At 43.9% G+C, this 19,533-nt stretch overlaps 2 protein-coding genes across 6 annotated transcripts in view; one reads left to right on the forward strand and one right to left on the reverse strand.

Annotated features, from left to right (window-relative positions):
• cpap (centrosome assembly and centriole elongation protein) overlaps window positions 1-19,533 on the reverse strand; it is a 106,154-nt gene that overhangs the window by 75,567 nt on the left and 11,054 nt on the right. For 2 of the 5 annotated variants that reach the window (XM_069891324.1, XM_069891326.1), the window contains exon 1: window positions 5,770-5,855. The exons of 1 other annotated variant lie outside the window; for it this stretch is intronic. Coding sequence is in view for 1 of the 4 variants with exons in the window: in XM_069891327.1 (XP_069747428.1) it covers window positions 5,770-5,829 (60 nt within the window). In the remaining 3 variants the exon portion in view is untranslated. Of the gene's footprint in view, window positions 1-4,680; window positions 4,760-5,769; window positions 5,856-19,533 lie in introns of those variants that run through there. 2 more of the 5 variants (XM_069891327.1, XM_069891325.1) reach the window with 2 other exon arrangements.
• Window positions 5,898-19,533, forward strand: part of mphosph8 (M-phase phosphoprotein 8) — a 112,170-nt gene continuing 98,534 nt past the window's right edge. Inside the window, exon 1 of the mRNA XM_069891331.1 lies at window positions 5,898-6,008. The gene's annotated coding sequence lies outside the window, so the exon portion shown is untranslated. The remainder of the gene's footprint in view (window positions 6,009-19,533) is intronic.

Consider the following 19,533-nt stretch of genomic DNA (forward strand, 5'->3'; position numbering starts at 1 on the left):
ATTAAAGGATACATGGAGTCATTTAAAGAATGGCAAACACAGGAATTTAAGGATTTAAGAAAAAGAATAAACAACACAGAAGAGAAAATAAATAAAATGGAGATGACCTTAACAGAAATGGGAAAGAAAATGGACAAGATGGAAGAGCGGGCAGTAGCAGCAGAAATGGAGGTAGAAGACTTAAAAAAGAAATTGGAGAAATCTAATAAAAAAACTAAAGAGACACAAGAACTACTAGCTCAAAAAATAGATACAATGGAAAACCATAACAGAAGAAATAACATAAAGATAGTGGGCCTTAAGGAAGATGAAGAAGGCAAGAATATGAGGGAGTTTATAAAAGAGTGGATCCCTAAGACCCTAGGATGTCCAGAACTACAGCAAGAAATGGAAATAGAAAGGGCACATAGAGTATTGGCCTCTAAACCACAACCACAACAAAAACCAAGATCTATTGTAGTAAAATTCCTAAGATATACTACAAGAGAAAAGGTACTGGAGAAGACAATGGAAAAAGTAAGAGAGGGCAACAAACCACTGGAGTATAAAGGGCAAAAAATCTTCATTTATCCAGATATAAGTTTTGAACTCCTAAAGAAGAGAAAAGAGTTCAATACAGCAAAGGTGATTTTATGGAAGAAAGGGTATAAATTTATACTAAAGCATCCAGCGGTATTGAAAATATTTATTCCTGGACAACAAAACAGACTATTCTCGGATCCAGAAGAAGCACGAAAATTTGCAGAACAATTACAAAAATAGACTGAGGGAGGAAGACGGGTAATGAGAGTTAAAATGATCACGATTGATATGTGCGGCTTTCGCGCAAACAGAGGAACCATTGACATGGTCTTTGCCCTCAGACAGCTCCAAGAAAAGTGCAGAGAACAAAACAAAGGACTCTACATCACCTTTGTTGACCTCACCAAAGCCTTCGACACCGTGAGCAGGAAAGGGCTTTGGCAAATACTAGAGCGCATCGGATGTCCCCCAAAGTTCCTCAACATGATTATCCAACTGCACGAAAACCAACAAGGTCGGGTCAGATACAGCAATGAGCTCTCTGAACCCTTCTCCATTAACAATGGCGTGAAGCAAGGCTGTGTTCTCGCACCAACCCTCTTTTCAATCTTCTTCAGCATGATGCTGAACCAAGCCATGAAAGACCCCAACAATGAAGACGCTGTTTACATCCGGTACCGCACGGATGGCAGTCTCTTCAATCTGAGGCGCCTGCAAGCTCACACCAAGACACAAGAGAAACTTGTCCGTGAAGTACTCTTTGCAGATGATGCCGCTTTAGTTGCCCATTCAGAGCCAGCTCTTCAGCGCTTGACGTCCTGCTTTGCGGAAACTGCCAAAATGTTTGGCCTGGAAGTCAGCCTGAAGAAAACTGAGGTCCTCCATCAGCCAGCTCCCCACCATGACTACCAGCCCCCCCACATCTCCATCGGGCACACAAAACTCAAAACGGTCAACCAGTTTACCTATCTCGGCTGCACCATTTCATCAGATGCAAGGATCGACAATGAGATAGACAACAGACTCGCCAAGGCAAATAGCGCCTTTGGAAGACTACACAAAAGAGTCTGGAAAAACAACCAACTGAAAAACCTCACAAAGATAAGCGTATACAGAGCCGTTGTCATACCCACACTCCTGTTCGGCTCCGAATCATGGGTCCTCTACCGGCACCACCTACGGCTCCTAGAACGCTTCCACCAGCGTTGTCTCCGCTCCATCCTCAACATCCATTGGAGCGCTTACACCCCTAACGTCGAAGTACTCGAGATGGCAGAGGTCGACAGCATCGAGTCCACGCTGCTGAAGATCCAGCTGCGCTGGATGGGTCACGTCTCCAGAATGGAGGACCATCGCCTTCCCAAGATCGTGTTATATGGCGAGCTCTCCACTGGCCACCGTGACAGAGGTGCACCAAAGAAAAGGTACAAGGACTGCCTAAAGAAATCTCTTGGTGCCTGCCACATTGACCACCGCCAGTGGGCTGATAACGCCTCAAACCGTGCATCTTGGCGCCTCACAGTTTGGCGGGCAGCAACCTCCTTTGAAGAAGACCGCAGAGCCCACCTCACTGACAAAAGGCAAAGGAGGAAAAACCCAACACCCAACCCCAACCAACCAATTTTCCCTTGCAACCGCTGCAATTGTGTCTGCCTGTCCCGCATCGGACTTGTCAGCCACAAACGAGCCTGCAGCTGACGTGGACTTTTTACCCCCTCCATAAATCTTCGTCCGCGAAGCCAAGCCAAAGAAAAAGACTGAGGGATGAAGACGGGTAATGAGAGTAAAAATGATCACGATTGATATGTATGCGGGTAAAGAGGTATAAGTGTGAATAGAGACAATGAGCATACATGAATGTATCTGTACTTAGAGGAAAATATAGATAGTATAGACAAGAATTAATAAGGGAAGGTAATGGAATAGAGAGAATAAGGAGGGAATTAAAAGAGTGACCTTTGTGACATATGAAAAGTGAAATCTTTTCTGGGGGAGGCGGGGTGGGGGGAAATAGCGGTCACTGCAAAATCAGTTGACGCTTGCGAGTGGATTCGCAAATCCAAATGGAGAGGGGAGATGTGGTTGTCCGACAAGGGATAAAGGACAACTCAGGAGGTGAAGGGGAGATTGGGGATAAATAAGATAGAAATAGGAGAATAAGGAAAATGTTGGATGTTGTAGGAATGTTGTCTTATAAAGAGTTGAAAATAAGAAAACAGAAATGGAAAAGGAGGAAAGGTAATGATGGAAAAACGGAAAGAGAAGATAAACAAAATATAAAAGGGCTACGCTGAACTATATGTCTTTAAATATTAATGGAATACATAACCAAATTAAAAGGAAGAAACTACTAAATTTAAATGAATAAATGTATTCCATTAGAAAAAATAACATATAGGTTAAGAAATAATATTGAAATATTCGAACAAGTATAGGAGCCTTACATTAAATACAATAGCGAAAACCTACCGGGGACAAACATTACCTAAGTTGATGGAAGGAGAAGGAAAGAAAAGAATGGACTCAGTAGAATTTCTGGTGTAATTTTGTTGAATGACAACATCGTCTGACTGGCTTAATGCAACCTAGATTGTATACCTAAAATGGATGGGGGGGGGGTGGGGGGGTGGTTTGGGAGGAAAGGGGGGGGTGGTTTGGGAGGAAAGGGGGGGGGAGAAAAAGTCACTGTATATGTGTGAAAAAGAAACAGTGTATATCATGGCTAATGTGATTTATGGTGTGAAAAATAAAAAATTTAAAAAAAAAAATTATGGGGTGCTATCAGGGAAAGAGCAGAATAGATCAGTCTAAACTATGGTGCTTCTGGGAGAAAGTTTAGGGAGATGTCAGAGGTAAGTTATGTTTTTTTTTAAAAATTCAGAGAGTGGTGGGTGCTTGGAATGCACTGCCAAAAGGGTAATGGAGGGAAGCAGAATAAGGATTTTCAAAAGACTTAGATAGTCATGTGGGTGCAAGAAAATTAGAGGTAGGGAAAAACTAGATTGTTCTGGAGCAGGTTTTCATAGGTCAGCACATTTTAGAATGAACAACCTGTACTGTGCTCTAATGTTCTATGTTCAACTGACAATAGTTCTGCAAAAGTGATTTACCTGATGAACCCAGAACCATTCACTGGGTTTTATCAAGCACCAGGAAACCTCATTCTAAAATTATCCATGTGCGCGGAGAGCTTTCCCGAATATCAATTCTGGGACATTTTGCTGATCGTGACAAGAAACAACTGTAGTTGTGGGTGTGATCAGGGATTAGAAAGAAGTTGCTCTAATAACTATCAAAGTTGCCTCTAAAGTATTAAAGAAGTGAATATCACCACTGACCATCAAGGTTCAGTAAACCCAGAGACTGACTCAGCCAAAATTAAAAATAATGGAACCATAAATTAATTTTCTGCCACTATTCACAAATGGGGAAAACACTAATAAGTACTTTAAGATCAGGTAACTTAAACTCTTTTATCAAGTGAAAAACTTCACTGCTTTCTCTTAGCACATTTGAAGAATAAATCAAACATCCCACTGACGTCTTATTTGAACTAAATTCTAACACCAAACTGTCTACTTTCATCTTCAACAATATTACCCATTCTTACCACATCTTTAGTTTTACTTTGCTAAACCATGCCCTTGTTGACCCTTTGTCATTAGCTCCTCAAGCAGATCAAGTCATCTTTCTCTGCTCATTCCCAAAACATAGTGTAATTTTGAAAAAGCACTCGTCAATTTATTCCAGAAATAAACCAGTGCTGATGGTGCAGCAGCAATTCCCTATTAATCTGCTCTTTTGTTTTTATGAGCTGCTTAGTTTATTGTAACTATCAACTTCAATGGGCATTTGTACTCCTGGTAGTACATTCAAAACTGAAGTGGACATCAATAGAAGGTGGGGTTTTTTTTTTAAAAAGCACAAGGAAATGGAAGTTCGAGAAAGTGGACAAGATAAAGTACAGCAGCATTTTTTTTTAAAACAAAAAAACATTGCACAGAAAAATTTTTTTACAGATGACAACTTTCACTAAAATCAAAATGAATGTTTGTTAAAAAGTTTTTAAGTTATAGAAATTTGTCCTTGCTAAAATCTACAATAATTTATTCAATGATAACAGTGTACAGAGAATTAAATTAATTTGAATGTACAGACCTGTTCAACTCTTTGCACAAGGACATTATTACATCTAGGCTTTTCATTGGCTTGCTTTCCTGCCACATCTTTACAGAATAATAAACTATTATGGGAAGATATAGTGTGCCATATTATATTTGGGCAAGGATACAAATGCAGCATTTATATCAAGAGCAGGTCGTTTGCTCAAAATAGAATACATTTTACCAATTATTTTTAAATCTGCACACTTCAGTTACCAATGCTTCTGCTATAGGATGCTGTTTCTCCACTCCATTAAATGTACCTTAACCAAATACACTTCAAAATTAACAATTCAAACAGATACAAGGTAATGTTGGTAGCCATTTACCAGACCAGAGCTGAATAAAAAATAAGATCAAGAAAATGAACAATTCGATCTTTTCTAAACTTATAGTACAACTTAATTTTAAGTGTCATTCTGGTCATTTCTTTTATGCACAACTGATTTGATTACCCTTCCAATTGCACAGATCCATGCTGATCCCTTTAGTTTCTTTCAGGAAACCTTGCAATTTACTTTTGACAAATTAGTGCCCAATGTTCTAATCCAGTGATTTAGAACCATTTTTTTTTTCGTCTTAATACTATGGCTATTTAGAAAGTTATGGACCCATTGTTTTTAAAGCGCCTTAATGTTGCAGTTCTATTCCTGCCAAAAACCTCACTGTATTATCATCCGTTCAAGGGAAATGTGAAAACAGCAAATGCTGGAATCTGGAGCGAACAAAGAAAGCTAGTGGAGTCGGCGGGTCAGGCAGCATCCATGGAGGGAAATGGTCAACGTTTCGAGCCGGGACCCTGTCGATGCTAAACTCCAAAATCTCTCTCTCTCTTCCTGATCTAGGATCAGCGAATAAATCTCATCACATCAACGAAGAGTAAACAGCAACAACTAAAGATGCTTCAAGTTTGGAAAGTTTACCATCAGAGGACACTCGTCAGCACCAACGACAACACCACTTTTGTCCCTTCAGTAAACTTGTTTGCTTTACTACATTCATTTAACCGCAAGCTAATTTACGTTTGCAAGCATTAGATCGGTCCACTGAATTTATCGGTCCTATTTCTGCAGTCACCACTTACCCGACACACGCAGTTTAACTGACAATCCCAAGCAGCCCCAACTCTCAAATCGCCCGCCATTTTGAAACGCTCGCCCGCGAGCGTCCCTGCGCACGAACGCTAAGCATTCTGGGAACGTATCTAATCCTCTGAGACCCCATCGACAACAACGGTGTTTGTTCATCTCCGTTTGACGACGGACGGACGGACGGAGTCTGTTTCATTGCGCGCCATCACACTTTCGGCTTCACGCTTTATACGTGAGTTGAAAATATCCGTTCTGTGTCTCGGATACTTGGATTTTTATTAGCACCCTCCAGAATACTCAGGATTGACTTTTTATTCCCAAATCTCAGCAAGAGTCAATCACCTCAAGAGAATCTGGGTATTAAGGGATTCTTGCATAATGTTCCAACTTCATCCACAGCGGAAAAGAAATGGGTCGGTCAGACTAAAGTAGGCAAGATTGATAGTAACTTTACAAGAGGGTAAGAAAGAAGCTGGGGAGGGGCGAACGAATTAAACAAGTGCAACCACAAAGAGAAGCTGAGGGACACAGAAGAACCCAGATCCCAAGATAGGTAGGGATGGTGGCTCGACCTTTATGGCCCAGGACCACGGGGGAGGAGTCATTGGGTATGAGCCATCTGTGGGCAGGCCAGCTCCATATATACAATGATAACTCAATACAATGGAGGAAACATAGCACCACCACATGAAGGTCTGCAGTCGCTGCGATTGTAGCTTACACAAAAATAGGGGAGAAACTCAGCAAGTCAAGCGGAGTTTTTTTTTTACACACCAAGGTTTGGGGCCTGTGCACTTTGTCAATGTATGAGCAAAAAAGCAGACAGGCACCTGAATAAAATGGGAGAGGAGCACAGGCCAGACGTGGGAGGGCAGAAGAGAAAAAAAAAGCTGAGGTGATGGGGTTGGGAGAGCTCTGGAGGGAAGGAGAGAGATGGGGAAGAGAGGGAAACAGGATGGCCGAATGGAAACCTGAGAAGTCGATGTTAATGCCATTTGGTCGAAAGTGTCCAGACAGAATATTAGGTGTTGCTCTTCCAATTTACAGGTCGTCTCTGGCCATACATGAGGCTGTGGACAAACACGTTGAGCATGGAATTGAAATGGTTTGCCACTGGGAGATCTCTGCCATTGCTGCGGACAGAGCGAAGATGTTCAGTGAAGCGATCTAATCTGCATCCAGTCTCTCTGATGTAGAGAAGGCCACATCAAGAGCACTGGATGCAGCTGATGACCCCTGCAGATTCTTAAGTGAATTGTTGTTTCACTTGGAAGGACTGTTTGGGGTCCCAAATGGTGGTTAGGGATGAGGAGTAGCACTTCCTGCAGTCACAGGGGTAGGTACCAAGGGGGTTATTAGTGGGAAGGGATGAGTGGACGAGGCTAATGGAAGGCAGGACTGGTTGAAAGACAGTTTGGAAAAGAGAAAAATGACAAGTAGGTAAAGAAGAAGTGGAAGCAGTGAAACAAGATAGGTTTAGAGGGGAAGCAGTGCAATCTTAGCTTAATGGTAATATTATCACCAGGTGCAACAGCAAAGCCCAATCTGATTTATTAATTGGAATGTCATAAATACTGCATGGCAATATAGCACAACTTTCTCAAGGATAATTAACGATGGACAATAAATGCTGATATTGCCAATGACTTCAAAATTCTGTTTAAAAAAAATTTTTTTAATGTAAAGTGTAGGGATATTTACAGTTACCTATTTTTGCAATCTTTTAATATCTTAAAGTTGACTTGGATCCCAGTATGTTTTGGGATTAAGATAATCCTATTTTAAGATTATACAGTACTGAAGTTATTGTTATGGACCATGGACTGACCTTTTGGACTATAACTTTAAAGATGGATTTCTACTGAGAACTGTGGAACAAGGTGGGGGTTCATCCAGGGATACAAAGCTGTGCAAAATTCACATGCCTAGACAGTGAGGAGGTTAAAAAACCACCCTTCAAGAACCAAGGGAAGTCCATCTGAAGAAACTTGTCAAAGGATTCATAAATTTACTGCAAAGCAACATCAGTCATCTCTCTCTCCAACATTCAATTTGATGCCATTTTGATATCTGTTAAAGAACTGAACTTGAACATTGAACTTTGAGATTGAATTCTGTGGACTGTGTTTTTGGACTGACTTACTTGACCGGACTGACCTGGGGATTGGGGGATTTTATCTTTTTTGAGTATTGGGCACAGACTGTAATGATCTGGAGTTTTTTTCCACCATGAACACTGTTTATAAATATATCTGTATATTTACTATAGAGGATTACAGTGAGGTTAATTTGGGTAAGACATCATGTTGTTAGTAGTTATTAATAAATGTAGAGTTAAAATTTAACTCTTTTGTATTGCATCTCCTGTTGCTGGTTTGGGGCATAACATCATACATAAAATCCACAATGAAAGTTGAATATTATGGAATACAGTACCTTGAGAGAGTGCAATCCTTCCCACAGGTTCCAGCACATACACATCGACATTGCCAGTCTCCCAAGGATCCGCTACCTGCTCACAGTGGTGGAGAGGTGCACTCGTTGGCTAGTGGACATACCCATCCTAGACACTACTGCAGAGACGTGCGCAAGGGCTTTCCTCTCCATCTGGCTTTCCCACTTTAGTGTACCAGCAGACATTATGACAAACGGGAGAGCCCAATTCCCTCCACCCTGTGGACAGAGCTCTCAAAACTTCATTGTACCACGGCCTACCACCCACAAGCAAACAGCTTAGTCAAGAGGTTCCATCGCCACCTCAAGGCAGCGTTGATGGCACACCTCCAAAGGTCCAACTGGGTGGACGATCTACCCTGGGTGCTACTAGGGATATGTACGGCATCCTCCTCTGTTGAACTGATCTATAGCAAGACCATTTCAGTTCCTCCCACCTTCAACCAAGCAGGACACTGACATGGCAGCCCTCCATGAAAGGTTGTGGCACAAACTGGGTTCACTTGCGCCACCACCATTGCAATATGGTCAACCGCCCTGCAGCTACCCCCAGACTTGGCCTTTTTTGACTATGTATTCATGCGCAGAGGCCCGCACAGGACTCCCCTTCAGCGGTCTTCTGAAGGACCATACAAAGTCCCGCACAGGAATGCATCCACGATCGCTCTCAACATTGAGGGCAAAGAGGAGCTGTTGACAATGGACCGATTGAAACTGGCCCACTTGGACTTGTCCCAGCTGTTACAGGTCCCACCACCAGTGCACAGAGGACGGCCGCCAAAACAGCACACCTCACCTGCAATGCATCACTAGACCATTGATGCCGGATCGGGAGGGGGGGGGTGGGGGTCGTGTGGCGACGCACATAATTGTAGCGCCAAATCAGCCCCACTTGTTACACATGGACGGAGGGGCAGCTGCAGCAGGGATGGCATCATGAGACCATCTCTTCCGGTACAGACCAGAATGGTTCATATATACTTGCATCAAGGGGACGCAAGCACCGGTGCGCAAGGGGAGGAACGGAGTTGTGCTTAAAGGCTGCACACAAGATTCAAATAAAACTAGTTAGTTGTGATACCTGAGCCACAGCCTACCGCTTCAGTCTCTGCGCTGTGCTCACTCACAACACGCTACAATGTTTTATGATTTTTCAGAGGTCCGCAAGTTGCCTTTTTATCCAGAGTTTGATACTCTTTTCGATTGAGAAATGATCATTTGTTCAAATTGCTCCCATTCCATGAGGGGATTAGCTTTTGAACAAGCCAAGAAGGTAGAGTGCTTATACTGTACTCAAATATTTTCCAATTATAGGCAGGTTCAACATTGTTGACTTGGCCTCTAACAAATGTTCATTATTATTTTGTACTGTAATTTTTTAAAATCTATAAAACATAACTAGGATATGGATATATAAACAGATAAATTATTAATGATGGATCCCACTCTTTTTTCCTAAGTATTCTAAAACCAAGCAGTGTGAGATCCCACTAGGAGATTCCATTTTTCTGATTTGACTTCATGCTAACTGCTACATAAATTGTATGCAAGCATACTTGAAGTAATTAAACTATCTCCTGGTTCAGAATTCATTGGAAGTTATTGAAATTGTGGATTGGTTAAGTTCTCAGTTGTCATTCAGTTGTTGTGCTAACAATCCTTTTCCACATCTTAAGTTTAAGTTACCCCAATGCCTTCAATCCTCTTCAACTCTTCCACATCCTCTTCGGTGTGGAAACAAGAGTTCCTATTTTACACTTAATAATCAGCAAGTTTTGCTGGAATATATGCATGTGGTAACATCAATTAGGAGGTGACTCATACTTAGATTTGGTGCCTTCAAAGAATGTTGAATGTTTCAGTCTGTTCACACTTTAAAAAGAGCAATAGAACTTAAAAGGGTTTGTACCTGCGGATCTAAATGTCAACCTGAGTTATCCAATGTGCTCAGCAGAACAGGAATAAAATAGTGAATTAGAAAGAATGCTGCAACCAATAAAGTGAGTACAGGTTGATTCTACAAATAAATTTCTTTAGACATACAACACAGTAACAGGACCTTCCAAGCCTAGAGCCCATGCCACCCAAATACACAAATTAACCTATAAATGTAAAACACAAAAGTCTGCAGACACTGTGGTTGAGGTAAAAACACAATGCTAGAAAAACTCAGTTAGTCAAACATTGTTCTTTATGTAGCAAGATAAAAGATTCATAACCAACACTTTGGGCTTGAGCCCTTTATCAAGGTATTTTGATGAAGGGCTCAAGCCCAAAACCTTGGTTATGTATCTTTATCTTTGTGACATAAGGTACACGGTTACAGATAAGTTCACCAAAATCAATTCATCAATTAAAGTTCATTAATTATCAAATTCACTGACAGAAAAGTCACCGACTTTCAAATTCACCCCAAGAAAATTAATCAACCATCAAATTCATCGATGGAAAAATCACTGACCATCAAATTCACCGACAATTGAATGAATGAAAAAAAAGCGAATAAAATGGCGTTTTAAATTTTAATGAATTTAAAGCTTTTAATTAGGTGTTCATTGGGAATTTCTGCAGACATTTATCTAACAAACTCCCCTTAGATCATAGTCCCTTTAGGTCTTACTCCCCTTAGGTCATGCTCCCGCAGCTGCCTGTGCAGTTTCCCCTACCCACCCCTGTGCCAACAGGGGAGTTTGCCTCTCCCTCTCCCCTCCTCATGGGAATGCACAGCTATATGCCAGTTTCGGGCTGAATTCATGCTGTGATCCTGGTCTTAACAACCTGTCCCCTCTCTCCATGGATGGCTGCTGCTGCCCTATTCTCTGGGCGTGGCTCTTGGTCTCTAATGATTCCACTCCCCCCACCACCAGTCCCCAAGCTAGAGCTCTACAGTCAGGGATCAGTGAGAGGGTGTGTGAGTTCACCTCTCCCACGGTCCTGGTCTCTAACAATCCCCCTCCCCTATTCCCTCACTCCCTCCCCCACCAGAAATGCCAAGAGAGAGCTCTGCAGTCTGGGGTCAGTGAAAGTGAGCATCCAAGAGAGAGCTCTGCAGTAGGGAGTTTGTGGGAGGGTGCACTCAATAGATAGATCTGCAGTATCAGGTGGGTCGATGAGAGGGTGCGCCAGACACAGGGCAGACCTGGCACACATCTCAACTCCGCAATGGGTGGACCAGATGACAGGTGAATATTTCAATGAATTTTGAAGTCAGTGAATTTTCCATGGTGAATTCGATGGTTGGTGATTTATTTCATCAGTGAACTTTTCATTTGTGAATTTTCCATCAGTGATTTAAATGGTGATTTTTCTCATAGGTGAATTTACATCGCTGAATTTTCTGTCAATGAATTGATTTGGTGAATTTACCACATACCAAAGTACACTGTTTGACCAGTTGAGTTTCTCCAGCATTGTACTGTATTTTATTTTATTTATAATTAACCTGCAAACCTTGTACATTTTTGAAGGATGGGAGAAAAGCAGAGCACACAGAGGAAACCTGTGCAGACACGGGAAAAATGTACAGACTCCTGACAGACAACAAGAGAAACAAAAAGGAACTCTGTGATGACCTGAAAGAAAGAGGTTATCATCTGGAGAACCCTGAGGGGGCAAGTTTCTTTGGCAAGACACTGAAGGGGCTGATTAAAAGGGAATCAGTTGTGGGTATCCAGCGAACAACAAATTTCTCTCTGAAACCTGACAAGAACCTTCCTGAGCGGTAACCATTTACCTTTCAAGTCCCAAAGCCTGGTGAACTTTTTAAATGTTAAATTCTGTGCATACTATAGGAATTGCCTGCAACCAGTGAACTTGGAGGAATGAGAAGTGAGATTGGACTGTAAATCAAAGAACTTTTCTGAACTTACACACACACACACACACACACACACACACACACACACACACACACACACACACACACACACACACACACACACACACACGTGCGCTTAGAATTAGAAAGGGGTTAAGTTAGGTTAGTTAAGTTAATAGTAATAGGTTAAATTGTTGCTCTGTTTTCATGTTTAAAGATAATTAAAAGTAACTTTTGTTTAATTAACTATTTGTCTTGGTGAATATCAATTGCTGCTGGGTTTTGGGGTCCTCTGGGCTCGAAACAAAACCAAGGAGATGATTGTAGACTTCAGGAGGAAGTCAGGGGAACATGACCCAGTTCTCATCGGGGGCTCAGTAGAGGAGAGGGTTAAGAACTTCAAATTCCTGGGTGTCAACATGTTCAAGGATCTGTCCTAGAGCCTCCATGTTAATGCAATCTCAAAGAAAGCTTGCCAGCGGCTATACTTTGTAACGTGTTTGAAGACATTTGGTATGTCCACCAAATACCCTTAAATTTTTCCAGGTGAACCATAGAGAGCATTCTGGTTGGTTGCATCACTGCCTGGTATGGAGGCACCAATTCTTAGGACAAGAATAAACTGTAGAGGGTTAATAACTCAGCCTGTGACATCACAGGCACCAGACTTCCCTCCATCAAGAACATCTACATGAGTCTTAAAAAAGCAGCCTCTATCCTCAAAGACCCCCACCACCCAGGCCATGCCCTCTTCACATTGCTAGCATCAGGAAAAAGGTACAGGAACCTAAAGATTAGCACTCAACGGAACAAAGTCAGCTTCTTTCCTGCTGCCATCAGATTCTAGAATAATCAATGAACCAAAGGCACTGCCTTACTTTTTGTGCAGTATTATTTTTATTTTTTATCGTAATGTTGTAAGATGGTTAGATTATGAATATTTGTACTATGATGCTGCCGCAAAACACCGAGTTTCATGACTTGTTCTGACAATAAATTCTAATTCTGAATAAATTCAACATTACAATTGTTCCAAAAGAATCAGTTTGTTCCTCAGTTGATTTAATAACCTTTAATTTTGCCATTAATGGTTTATTTCGTGAAAATAACATGCAAGTACATCGCATGGGAATGAGTCATTGTATCTCCCTTGCTATTGAGCAATAGCTCGTTAGAGCCTGTCTCTCCATTAGTTTCTTCATGCTCAGGGCCTGGGCTAATGACTCCATTCTCAATGACACAACTGAGGATGGCATGGCAGGTTGTGTGAAATACGCACTTAACCTTATTACATGCGAGGTTGAGGAGCTTGGCAGTTTGAGGGAATTTCTGGAGGTTGGCCTTGTGGTCCTTTAGGTCGTGGCCACAGGTGGTGACGTTGTCAAGGTATGGGAAAGTGGCCTGCAGCTCTTACTGGGCTACCATGTGGTCCTCCTCCCGTTGGAAGTCCAAGATGCTGTTCATAATGCCTAAGGGAACCTGCAGAAAATGGTAGAGGTGGGCATCCATCTCGAACCCAGTGTATTGACGGTCCTCCGGGCGGATAGGGAGCTGGTGTTATGTCGATGGTAGAAGAGACCCGATACTGTGCAATTTGGTTCACCATGTTGGCTACGTGGGGAGGGGGTACGCATTTTAATTATATATACCTGTTAATGGTCCGACTGTAATTACTGATGATCCTGTTCTTTTCCCCATTCCTCACCACCACTATCTGCGCTCTCCAAGAACAGTTGCTGGCTTTGATGATCCCCTCCTTAAGTAAACACTGCACCTCTGCCTGAATGAAGGTCCTATCCCCAGCACTGTACCGTCCGTCTACTTTTAATGGTGATAGGTTTATCGTCAGGGGTAAAGTTGGCAAACAATGGTGGAGGGGTAATTTTAAGTGTGGAGAGCCTGTAGGTCATGCATAGAGGGCGACTGAGTTGTTGGTAATATACGATGGGGGGGGGGGGGGGTTGCTAGGGGGTGTGTGGAGCGCAGCAGTCAGTTTGAAAATTACTGGTTAGACAGTTTGAAAATTACTGGATGAGGCCCATCGAACTCCATCGTCACGGTTTTAAGATGACATTGAAAGTCATATCCCAATAGCACGGCAGCACAGAGCTATTCAAAAGTTTAAAATCTTTATAGTCTGTACCTCACACAGTTGGAATCACTACACAGTAACCCCGGACATCCACCATATACAATCTGGAGGCCAAGGAGACCTTCTGGTTCACTGGCATTACTGTGAGGGAGAAGCACCTCACCAAGTTGGGGTGTATGAATCTTTCTATGCTCCCATTGTTGAATAGGCAACTCATCATGTGGCCGTTTACTTTAATGTCCATCATTGACCTTGCAAGCTGATGCTGATTGTCCTGTTTGAGTATGATGGAGGCCAGTGTAGGATCGCTGCTTATTGCTGTTATAGAGGGTGGTGATGGCCAAGATGGCGGCCCCCAGGGCCCACACGCAGCGCTGCTGGCTTCCGGTGATGGTGGCGTCAAGGATGGCAGCCCCCACGATCTGTTGCGGCACTGCTAGGAAAGGGTTTAGACTTACACACTTTGGCAAAGTGTCCCTTCTTCCCGCAGCTGGAGCAGGTCAAATCCTTCACTGGGCAATGTTTCCTCTGGTGCTTGCCCAGACTGCAGAAGTAGCACTTGAGGTGCTCCCAATGTACCACGGCTGAGGTTGGGCTGTTGATGGAACCAGGCAAAAGCGGTGGGAGGCGTTCGCGGAGCACTGCTGCCATGGTCGACTTGTTAGCAGAGTGAAGGGATGGTGGTGCGTCCTAAGATGGTGGCACCATGAAGCAGCCACGTTATCTGTCAAGTAGGCCTCCGTATTCTGGAAGGCCACCTCCAGAGTACCTGCCAGCTCAACTGCTCTCCGCAGACTGAGCTTGTTCCAAAAGTCTCTGGCAGATGTAGTTCAACCTGATCCCAGCGATGTAGGCATCTCTGATCAAGTCCTCAGGGTACTCAGCAGTCACAATCCCTTCCGAGAGTTCGCAGGGCCCAAAGGTATTCGGCGTTCAACTCAACAGGTCGCTGTTTGCGGGTCACTAGAAGGTGTCTGGCATAGACAATGTTAATCTTCCGCAGGTACTGGCCTTTAAAGAATGTCCATGGCCTCCTGGCTTCCCTGATCATGGAGTACACCAGGGTGCCAACTTGGTAGAGCAGTACCTGCAATTTATTGTTCTCTGACCGCACGATGACTGAAAATGCCTACAACAATGTTTCAAAACATTGTAGCCAGAGATCAAAGTTGGTAGATGCTTCGGGTGTTTGAGGGTTGATTTCCAGCTTTTCTGGCTTCAGGATTTGCTCCTTTGCAAATAAAACCTTTAGTGAATAAAATTGATGCAGCATCAATTACTCAAAGACTAAGGTTGAGAAACAGGAGCCTGTGGAAGGGGCCACAGGTACAGCCAGCCAATGGGTGTGCCTGACTAGAAAAACAGATACCATAGTGGTTTATCACAAAAGGGAAGCAGTAAAGTCAATGTTTGTGCCATGTGGCTGGAATGTGCCCAGATGGAAAATAAGGTGTTGTTCCTCCATTCTGTGGGTGGTCAGGGTGGGACAATACATAAGGCCATGGACAAATGTGAGTGAGGGAGTGTGACCCAGAATTGAAATGGTTGGCCACTGGGAGGTCGCTGTGGTTGCGAACAGAGAGGAGGGCTCTCTAATGTAGAGAATGCCACAAAGGTACACCAGATGCAGTAACTAAGTCCTCTGGATGTACAAGTAAAGGCTGGTTTTGGGCCTACAGCAAGACAATGATCCTAAACACACTGCTATTGCAACAAATAAGTTTTTCAAAGCTAAAAATTGGAGAATTCTTGAGTGGCCAAGTCAGTCACCCAATCTAAATACAATTGAGTATGCCTTTCATTTGCTGAAGAAAAAAACTTAAGGGCACAAGCCCCCAAAACAAGCAGGAGCTAAGATGGCAACAGTAGAGGCCTGGCAGAGGTTCATCAGAGAAAATATTCAGCACCTGCTGATGACTATGAACCACAGACTTCAAGCAGTCATTGCACGCAAGGGATGTGCAGCAAACTACTAAACATGACTAACATATATACCATTGTTATGTCCCAAATATTATGGTGCCATGAAATGAAGGAAATATGTATAAAAAGTACAATAATTTCTAAATGGTCAACCAAATGTACAAAATAATTTGAATAAAATCTGGAATGTGCACTTTCATCACATGAGAATTGCTTGATTACAAATTTAAAATTGGGGAGCATGGGCAAATAAAGGAAAAAAGTGTCTTTGATCTAAATACTATGGAGGGCACTGTAGATAAGTTAGGCAGCCAGCACATTTTTCCAAGGACAGGATTAGCAAATACCAGAGGATATCTACAAAGTGAATGGAGGAAAGTTTAGGGGAGACATCAGAGGTAAGTTTTTTTATACAGAGAGTTGTGGGTGCTTGAAATGCATTGCCAGGGCTGGTGGTGGAGGCTGGAATATTAGGGGCATTTAAGAGACACTTAGGCACATGGATGAAAAAAATAGAGGGATATGAGGTTGGAAGGGTTTCCTTTTTTTTGGTAGGTATATTAAAATTAGCTCTGTGGTGATATGCTATTACACCACTAGGTCACCAGGGGCCATCACCTGTCGACCCTGTATATATAGCCAATCGGAGTTCATGCTCCTCCTCTGACCTGGGCTTGCACAGAGGCAAGACCTAGCTGTATATATCACTCTATTAAAGCCTGCATTTAACCTTCACTCTGCTTCATGTGGTTGATGTCGGTCTCAATTTAATAGAGTGATTTATATCCGAGATAGAAGCTACTCCTGTCCTCGCCCACGCTCCCGACTCCACCGAAACCAAATCTAAGGATTTGAAAATAGAGATGTCCCCCACGCACGTGTAGCCGAGTACGTACCAGGCGGGGAGCCACGGGACTGAAGCCGCGGCAGAGAGAGGGCCTTGCCCAATGACCGAGGACTGCGAGAGGGACAGAAGCACCTGGGAGCAGGTAAAGAATGGCCCAGAGCTCTGCCTGTTAAGTAACTCTCCGGGACCGGGTCCAGCCACACAGCCCATTGGGCTCCTGCTCGATAGCCAAGGGTTGCGACAAGCGCAGACAGAAGGTGTACGGCAAGAATCCTTCCCAATCTCAATCTACCACCAGGACTGCAAGGACAGCCCGCTCCCCCAGAGGCAACCCCAGCTAACCCCGACTCCCCAGAGGGCGCCCATGATTCACCAGGATCAAGTGGTCACGTGGGGAAGGGATCAGCCTTGGTATGCGCCCCCACTACCACAGAATCAGAGACTTATTCAGCCAGGTGCTGAGGCCAGACAGGCTGGAACTGGACCCCAGGACCCCCAGGGAGCAGGTAAAGAATGGCCCAGAGCTCTGCCTGTTGAGTAACTCTCCAGTGGCAGAGGTATTTCCTAAACTACGTCGGGGTTGATTGGGTGTCAGAGGAAGAAATGCTTATGCTGCTGCTAGCGCAGGTGGGGGATCGCCCGTACTCCCTTATACAGGATGCTAAGTCCTATCAAGAGGTTATGAGCACCTTGCAGAGACACTATAATAAAGAGCACAGCGAGCTCCACTCCAGACACAGGCTCATGATCAGGTCACAGCAAGCTGGGGAGTCTGATAGGGATTTTATCCTCACCCTGAAGGACTTAGCTAGGGACTGTACTTTTACAACTGTATCTGCTCTAGAGTATGCAAACGAGCTCATAAGAGACAGGATTGTAGCAGGCATCAGATCTACCGAGATCAGGCAGAAGCTGCTAGAAAAGGGGATAGTCAGACTGAAGGAAGCAGAGATGATCGCAGAGGCTCTGGAAGATACGAGAAAGGAACTGGAGGAGTATACTTTGCTGGACTCATTAGCCCTGCACAGGGAGAGGAACACTAGTGATCAAGGGCAACATATAGCAGCAGTGTCCCGACTGGAACGCTACAAGTGCTCCTTTTGTGGGCAGCACAAGCACCCCAGAGCTCTCTGCCCAGCTACAGAAGCTAGCTGTTCAAACTGCAAAAATAAAGAGCATTTTGCAAAAGTCTGCAGAAGCCCTAAGGCTCCTACCAAAGTCTCTTCTCATGCAAATGAGAGGCAGGAAAGCTCTTCTTCTTTCTCAGGTAGACAGAAACAGAATGCCATGTGCAGCCGGCCATGTTGGACAGAGGATGCCCGACAGAGGACACCACCATCAGGGGAGGAATACAACCCAGAGTTCTACTATGATCAGGACGCTGAATACCAGAAAAGAAGACATGCCATGCTGGCCTCTACGTCTGAACCAGGCGAGTCCACACAATTTATCAAATGCGACTGTTAGTATTAAAATTAATGAGTCGAAAGTAAATTATCTGATAGACAGTGGGAATACTGAAAGTTTCATAGACCAGGGGCTAGTAGAGTGCCTTGCCCTGAACACATACTCTAGTGACCACCAGATTTTGTTCGCATCCAACAGCCACACAGCTAAAGTGACACACTTCTGCAAGGTCACATTGGAAGTGCGAGGAATTTAAATTGTTAGTTCTCCCCATCTCTGTGCTCCCATCCTGTCGGGCTGGACTTTCAATGACAATTGGAGAGCATCACAATGGTTTACAATGGGCCCCTTCCGCCACTGCTCCTTAAGAACAAACAGCACCATAACCTGACAGCCCTGAATGTAGAACCTCCCTCGCTATTCACTCACCTCACCCTGGACTGCACGCCAATAAAGACCATCAACAAGTTTACACAGTTGGGCGTCTACCCACTACCACGCAGAGCGGACATGGTGAACAACATTGCGCAGTGTAAGGTGTTCTCCACTATAGTCCTCAAGGCAGCGTATCACCAGTTGCCCATCAGAGAGAGCGACCGCATATACACGGCGTTTGAGGCAGATGGCACTCTGTACCAGTTTCTCTGTCTCCCCTTCGGCATCACTAATGGGGTGTCATTGTTCCAGCGGGAGATGGACCGCATAATAGACGAGTATCCCCTCCAGGCGGAGTTCCCTTACCTCGACAATGTTACCATTTGTGGCCACTCTCAAGTCGACCATGATATGAATCTTAAGCGCTTCTACCAGGCAGCTAAGGAATGCAACCTAGCATATAATAAGAACAAATGCATCTTTAGCGCTAAGAAACTGGCCATCCTGGGATACTTAGTACAAAACGGGGAAATCAGCCCGGACACTGCCTGCATGCGCCCACTCCTAGACCTCCCAGTCCCTCACACAGAGAAATCATTAAAGAGATGTTTGGGACTCTTTGTGCACTATGCACAGTGGGTTCCCAACTATGCCGACAGGGCCCGCCTGCTCATAAAAGCCTCGGCTTTTCCCCTTGGCCCGATGGCTGTCAAAGCTTTTACAGAGATTAGGGACCTGATTGCCAAAGGAACCCTGCAGGCCATAGATGAGACAATCCCCTTCCAAATGGAGATGGATGCCTCAGATGTAGCACTAGCGGCCACACTGAATCAGGAGGGGTG

The sequence above is a fragment of the Narcine bancroftii genome, chromosome 7, assembly GCF_036971445.1.
Source record: "Narcine bancroftii isolate sNarBan1 chromosome 7, sNarBan1.hap1, whole genome shotgun sequence".
In the NCBI taxonomy this organism is placed as follows: Eukaryota; Metazoa; Chordata; class Chondrichthyes; order Torpediniformes; family Narcinidae; genus Narcine; species Narcine bancroftii.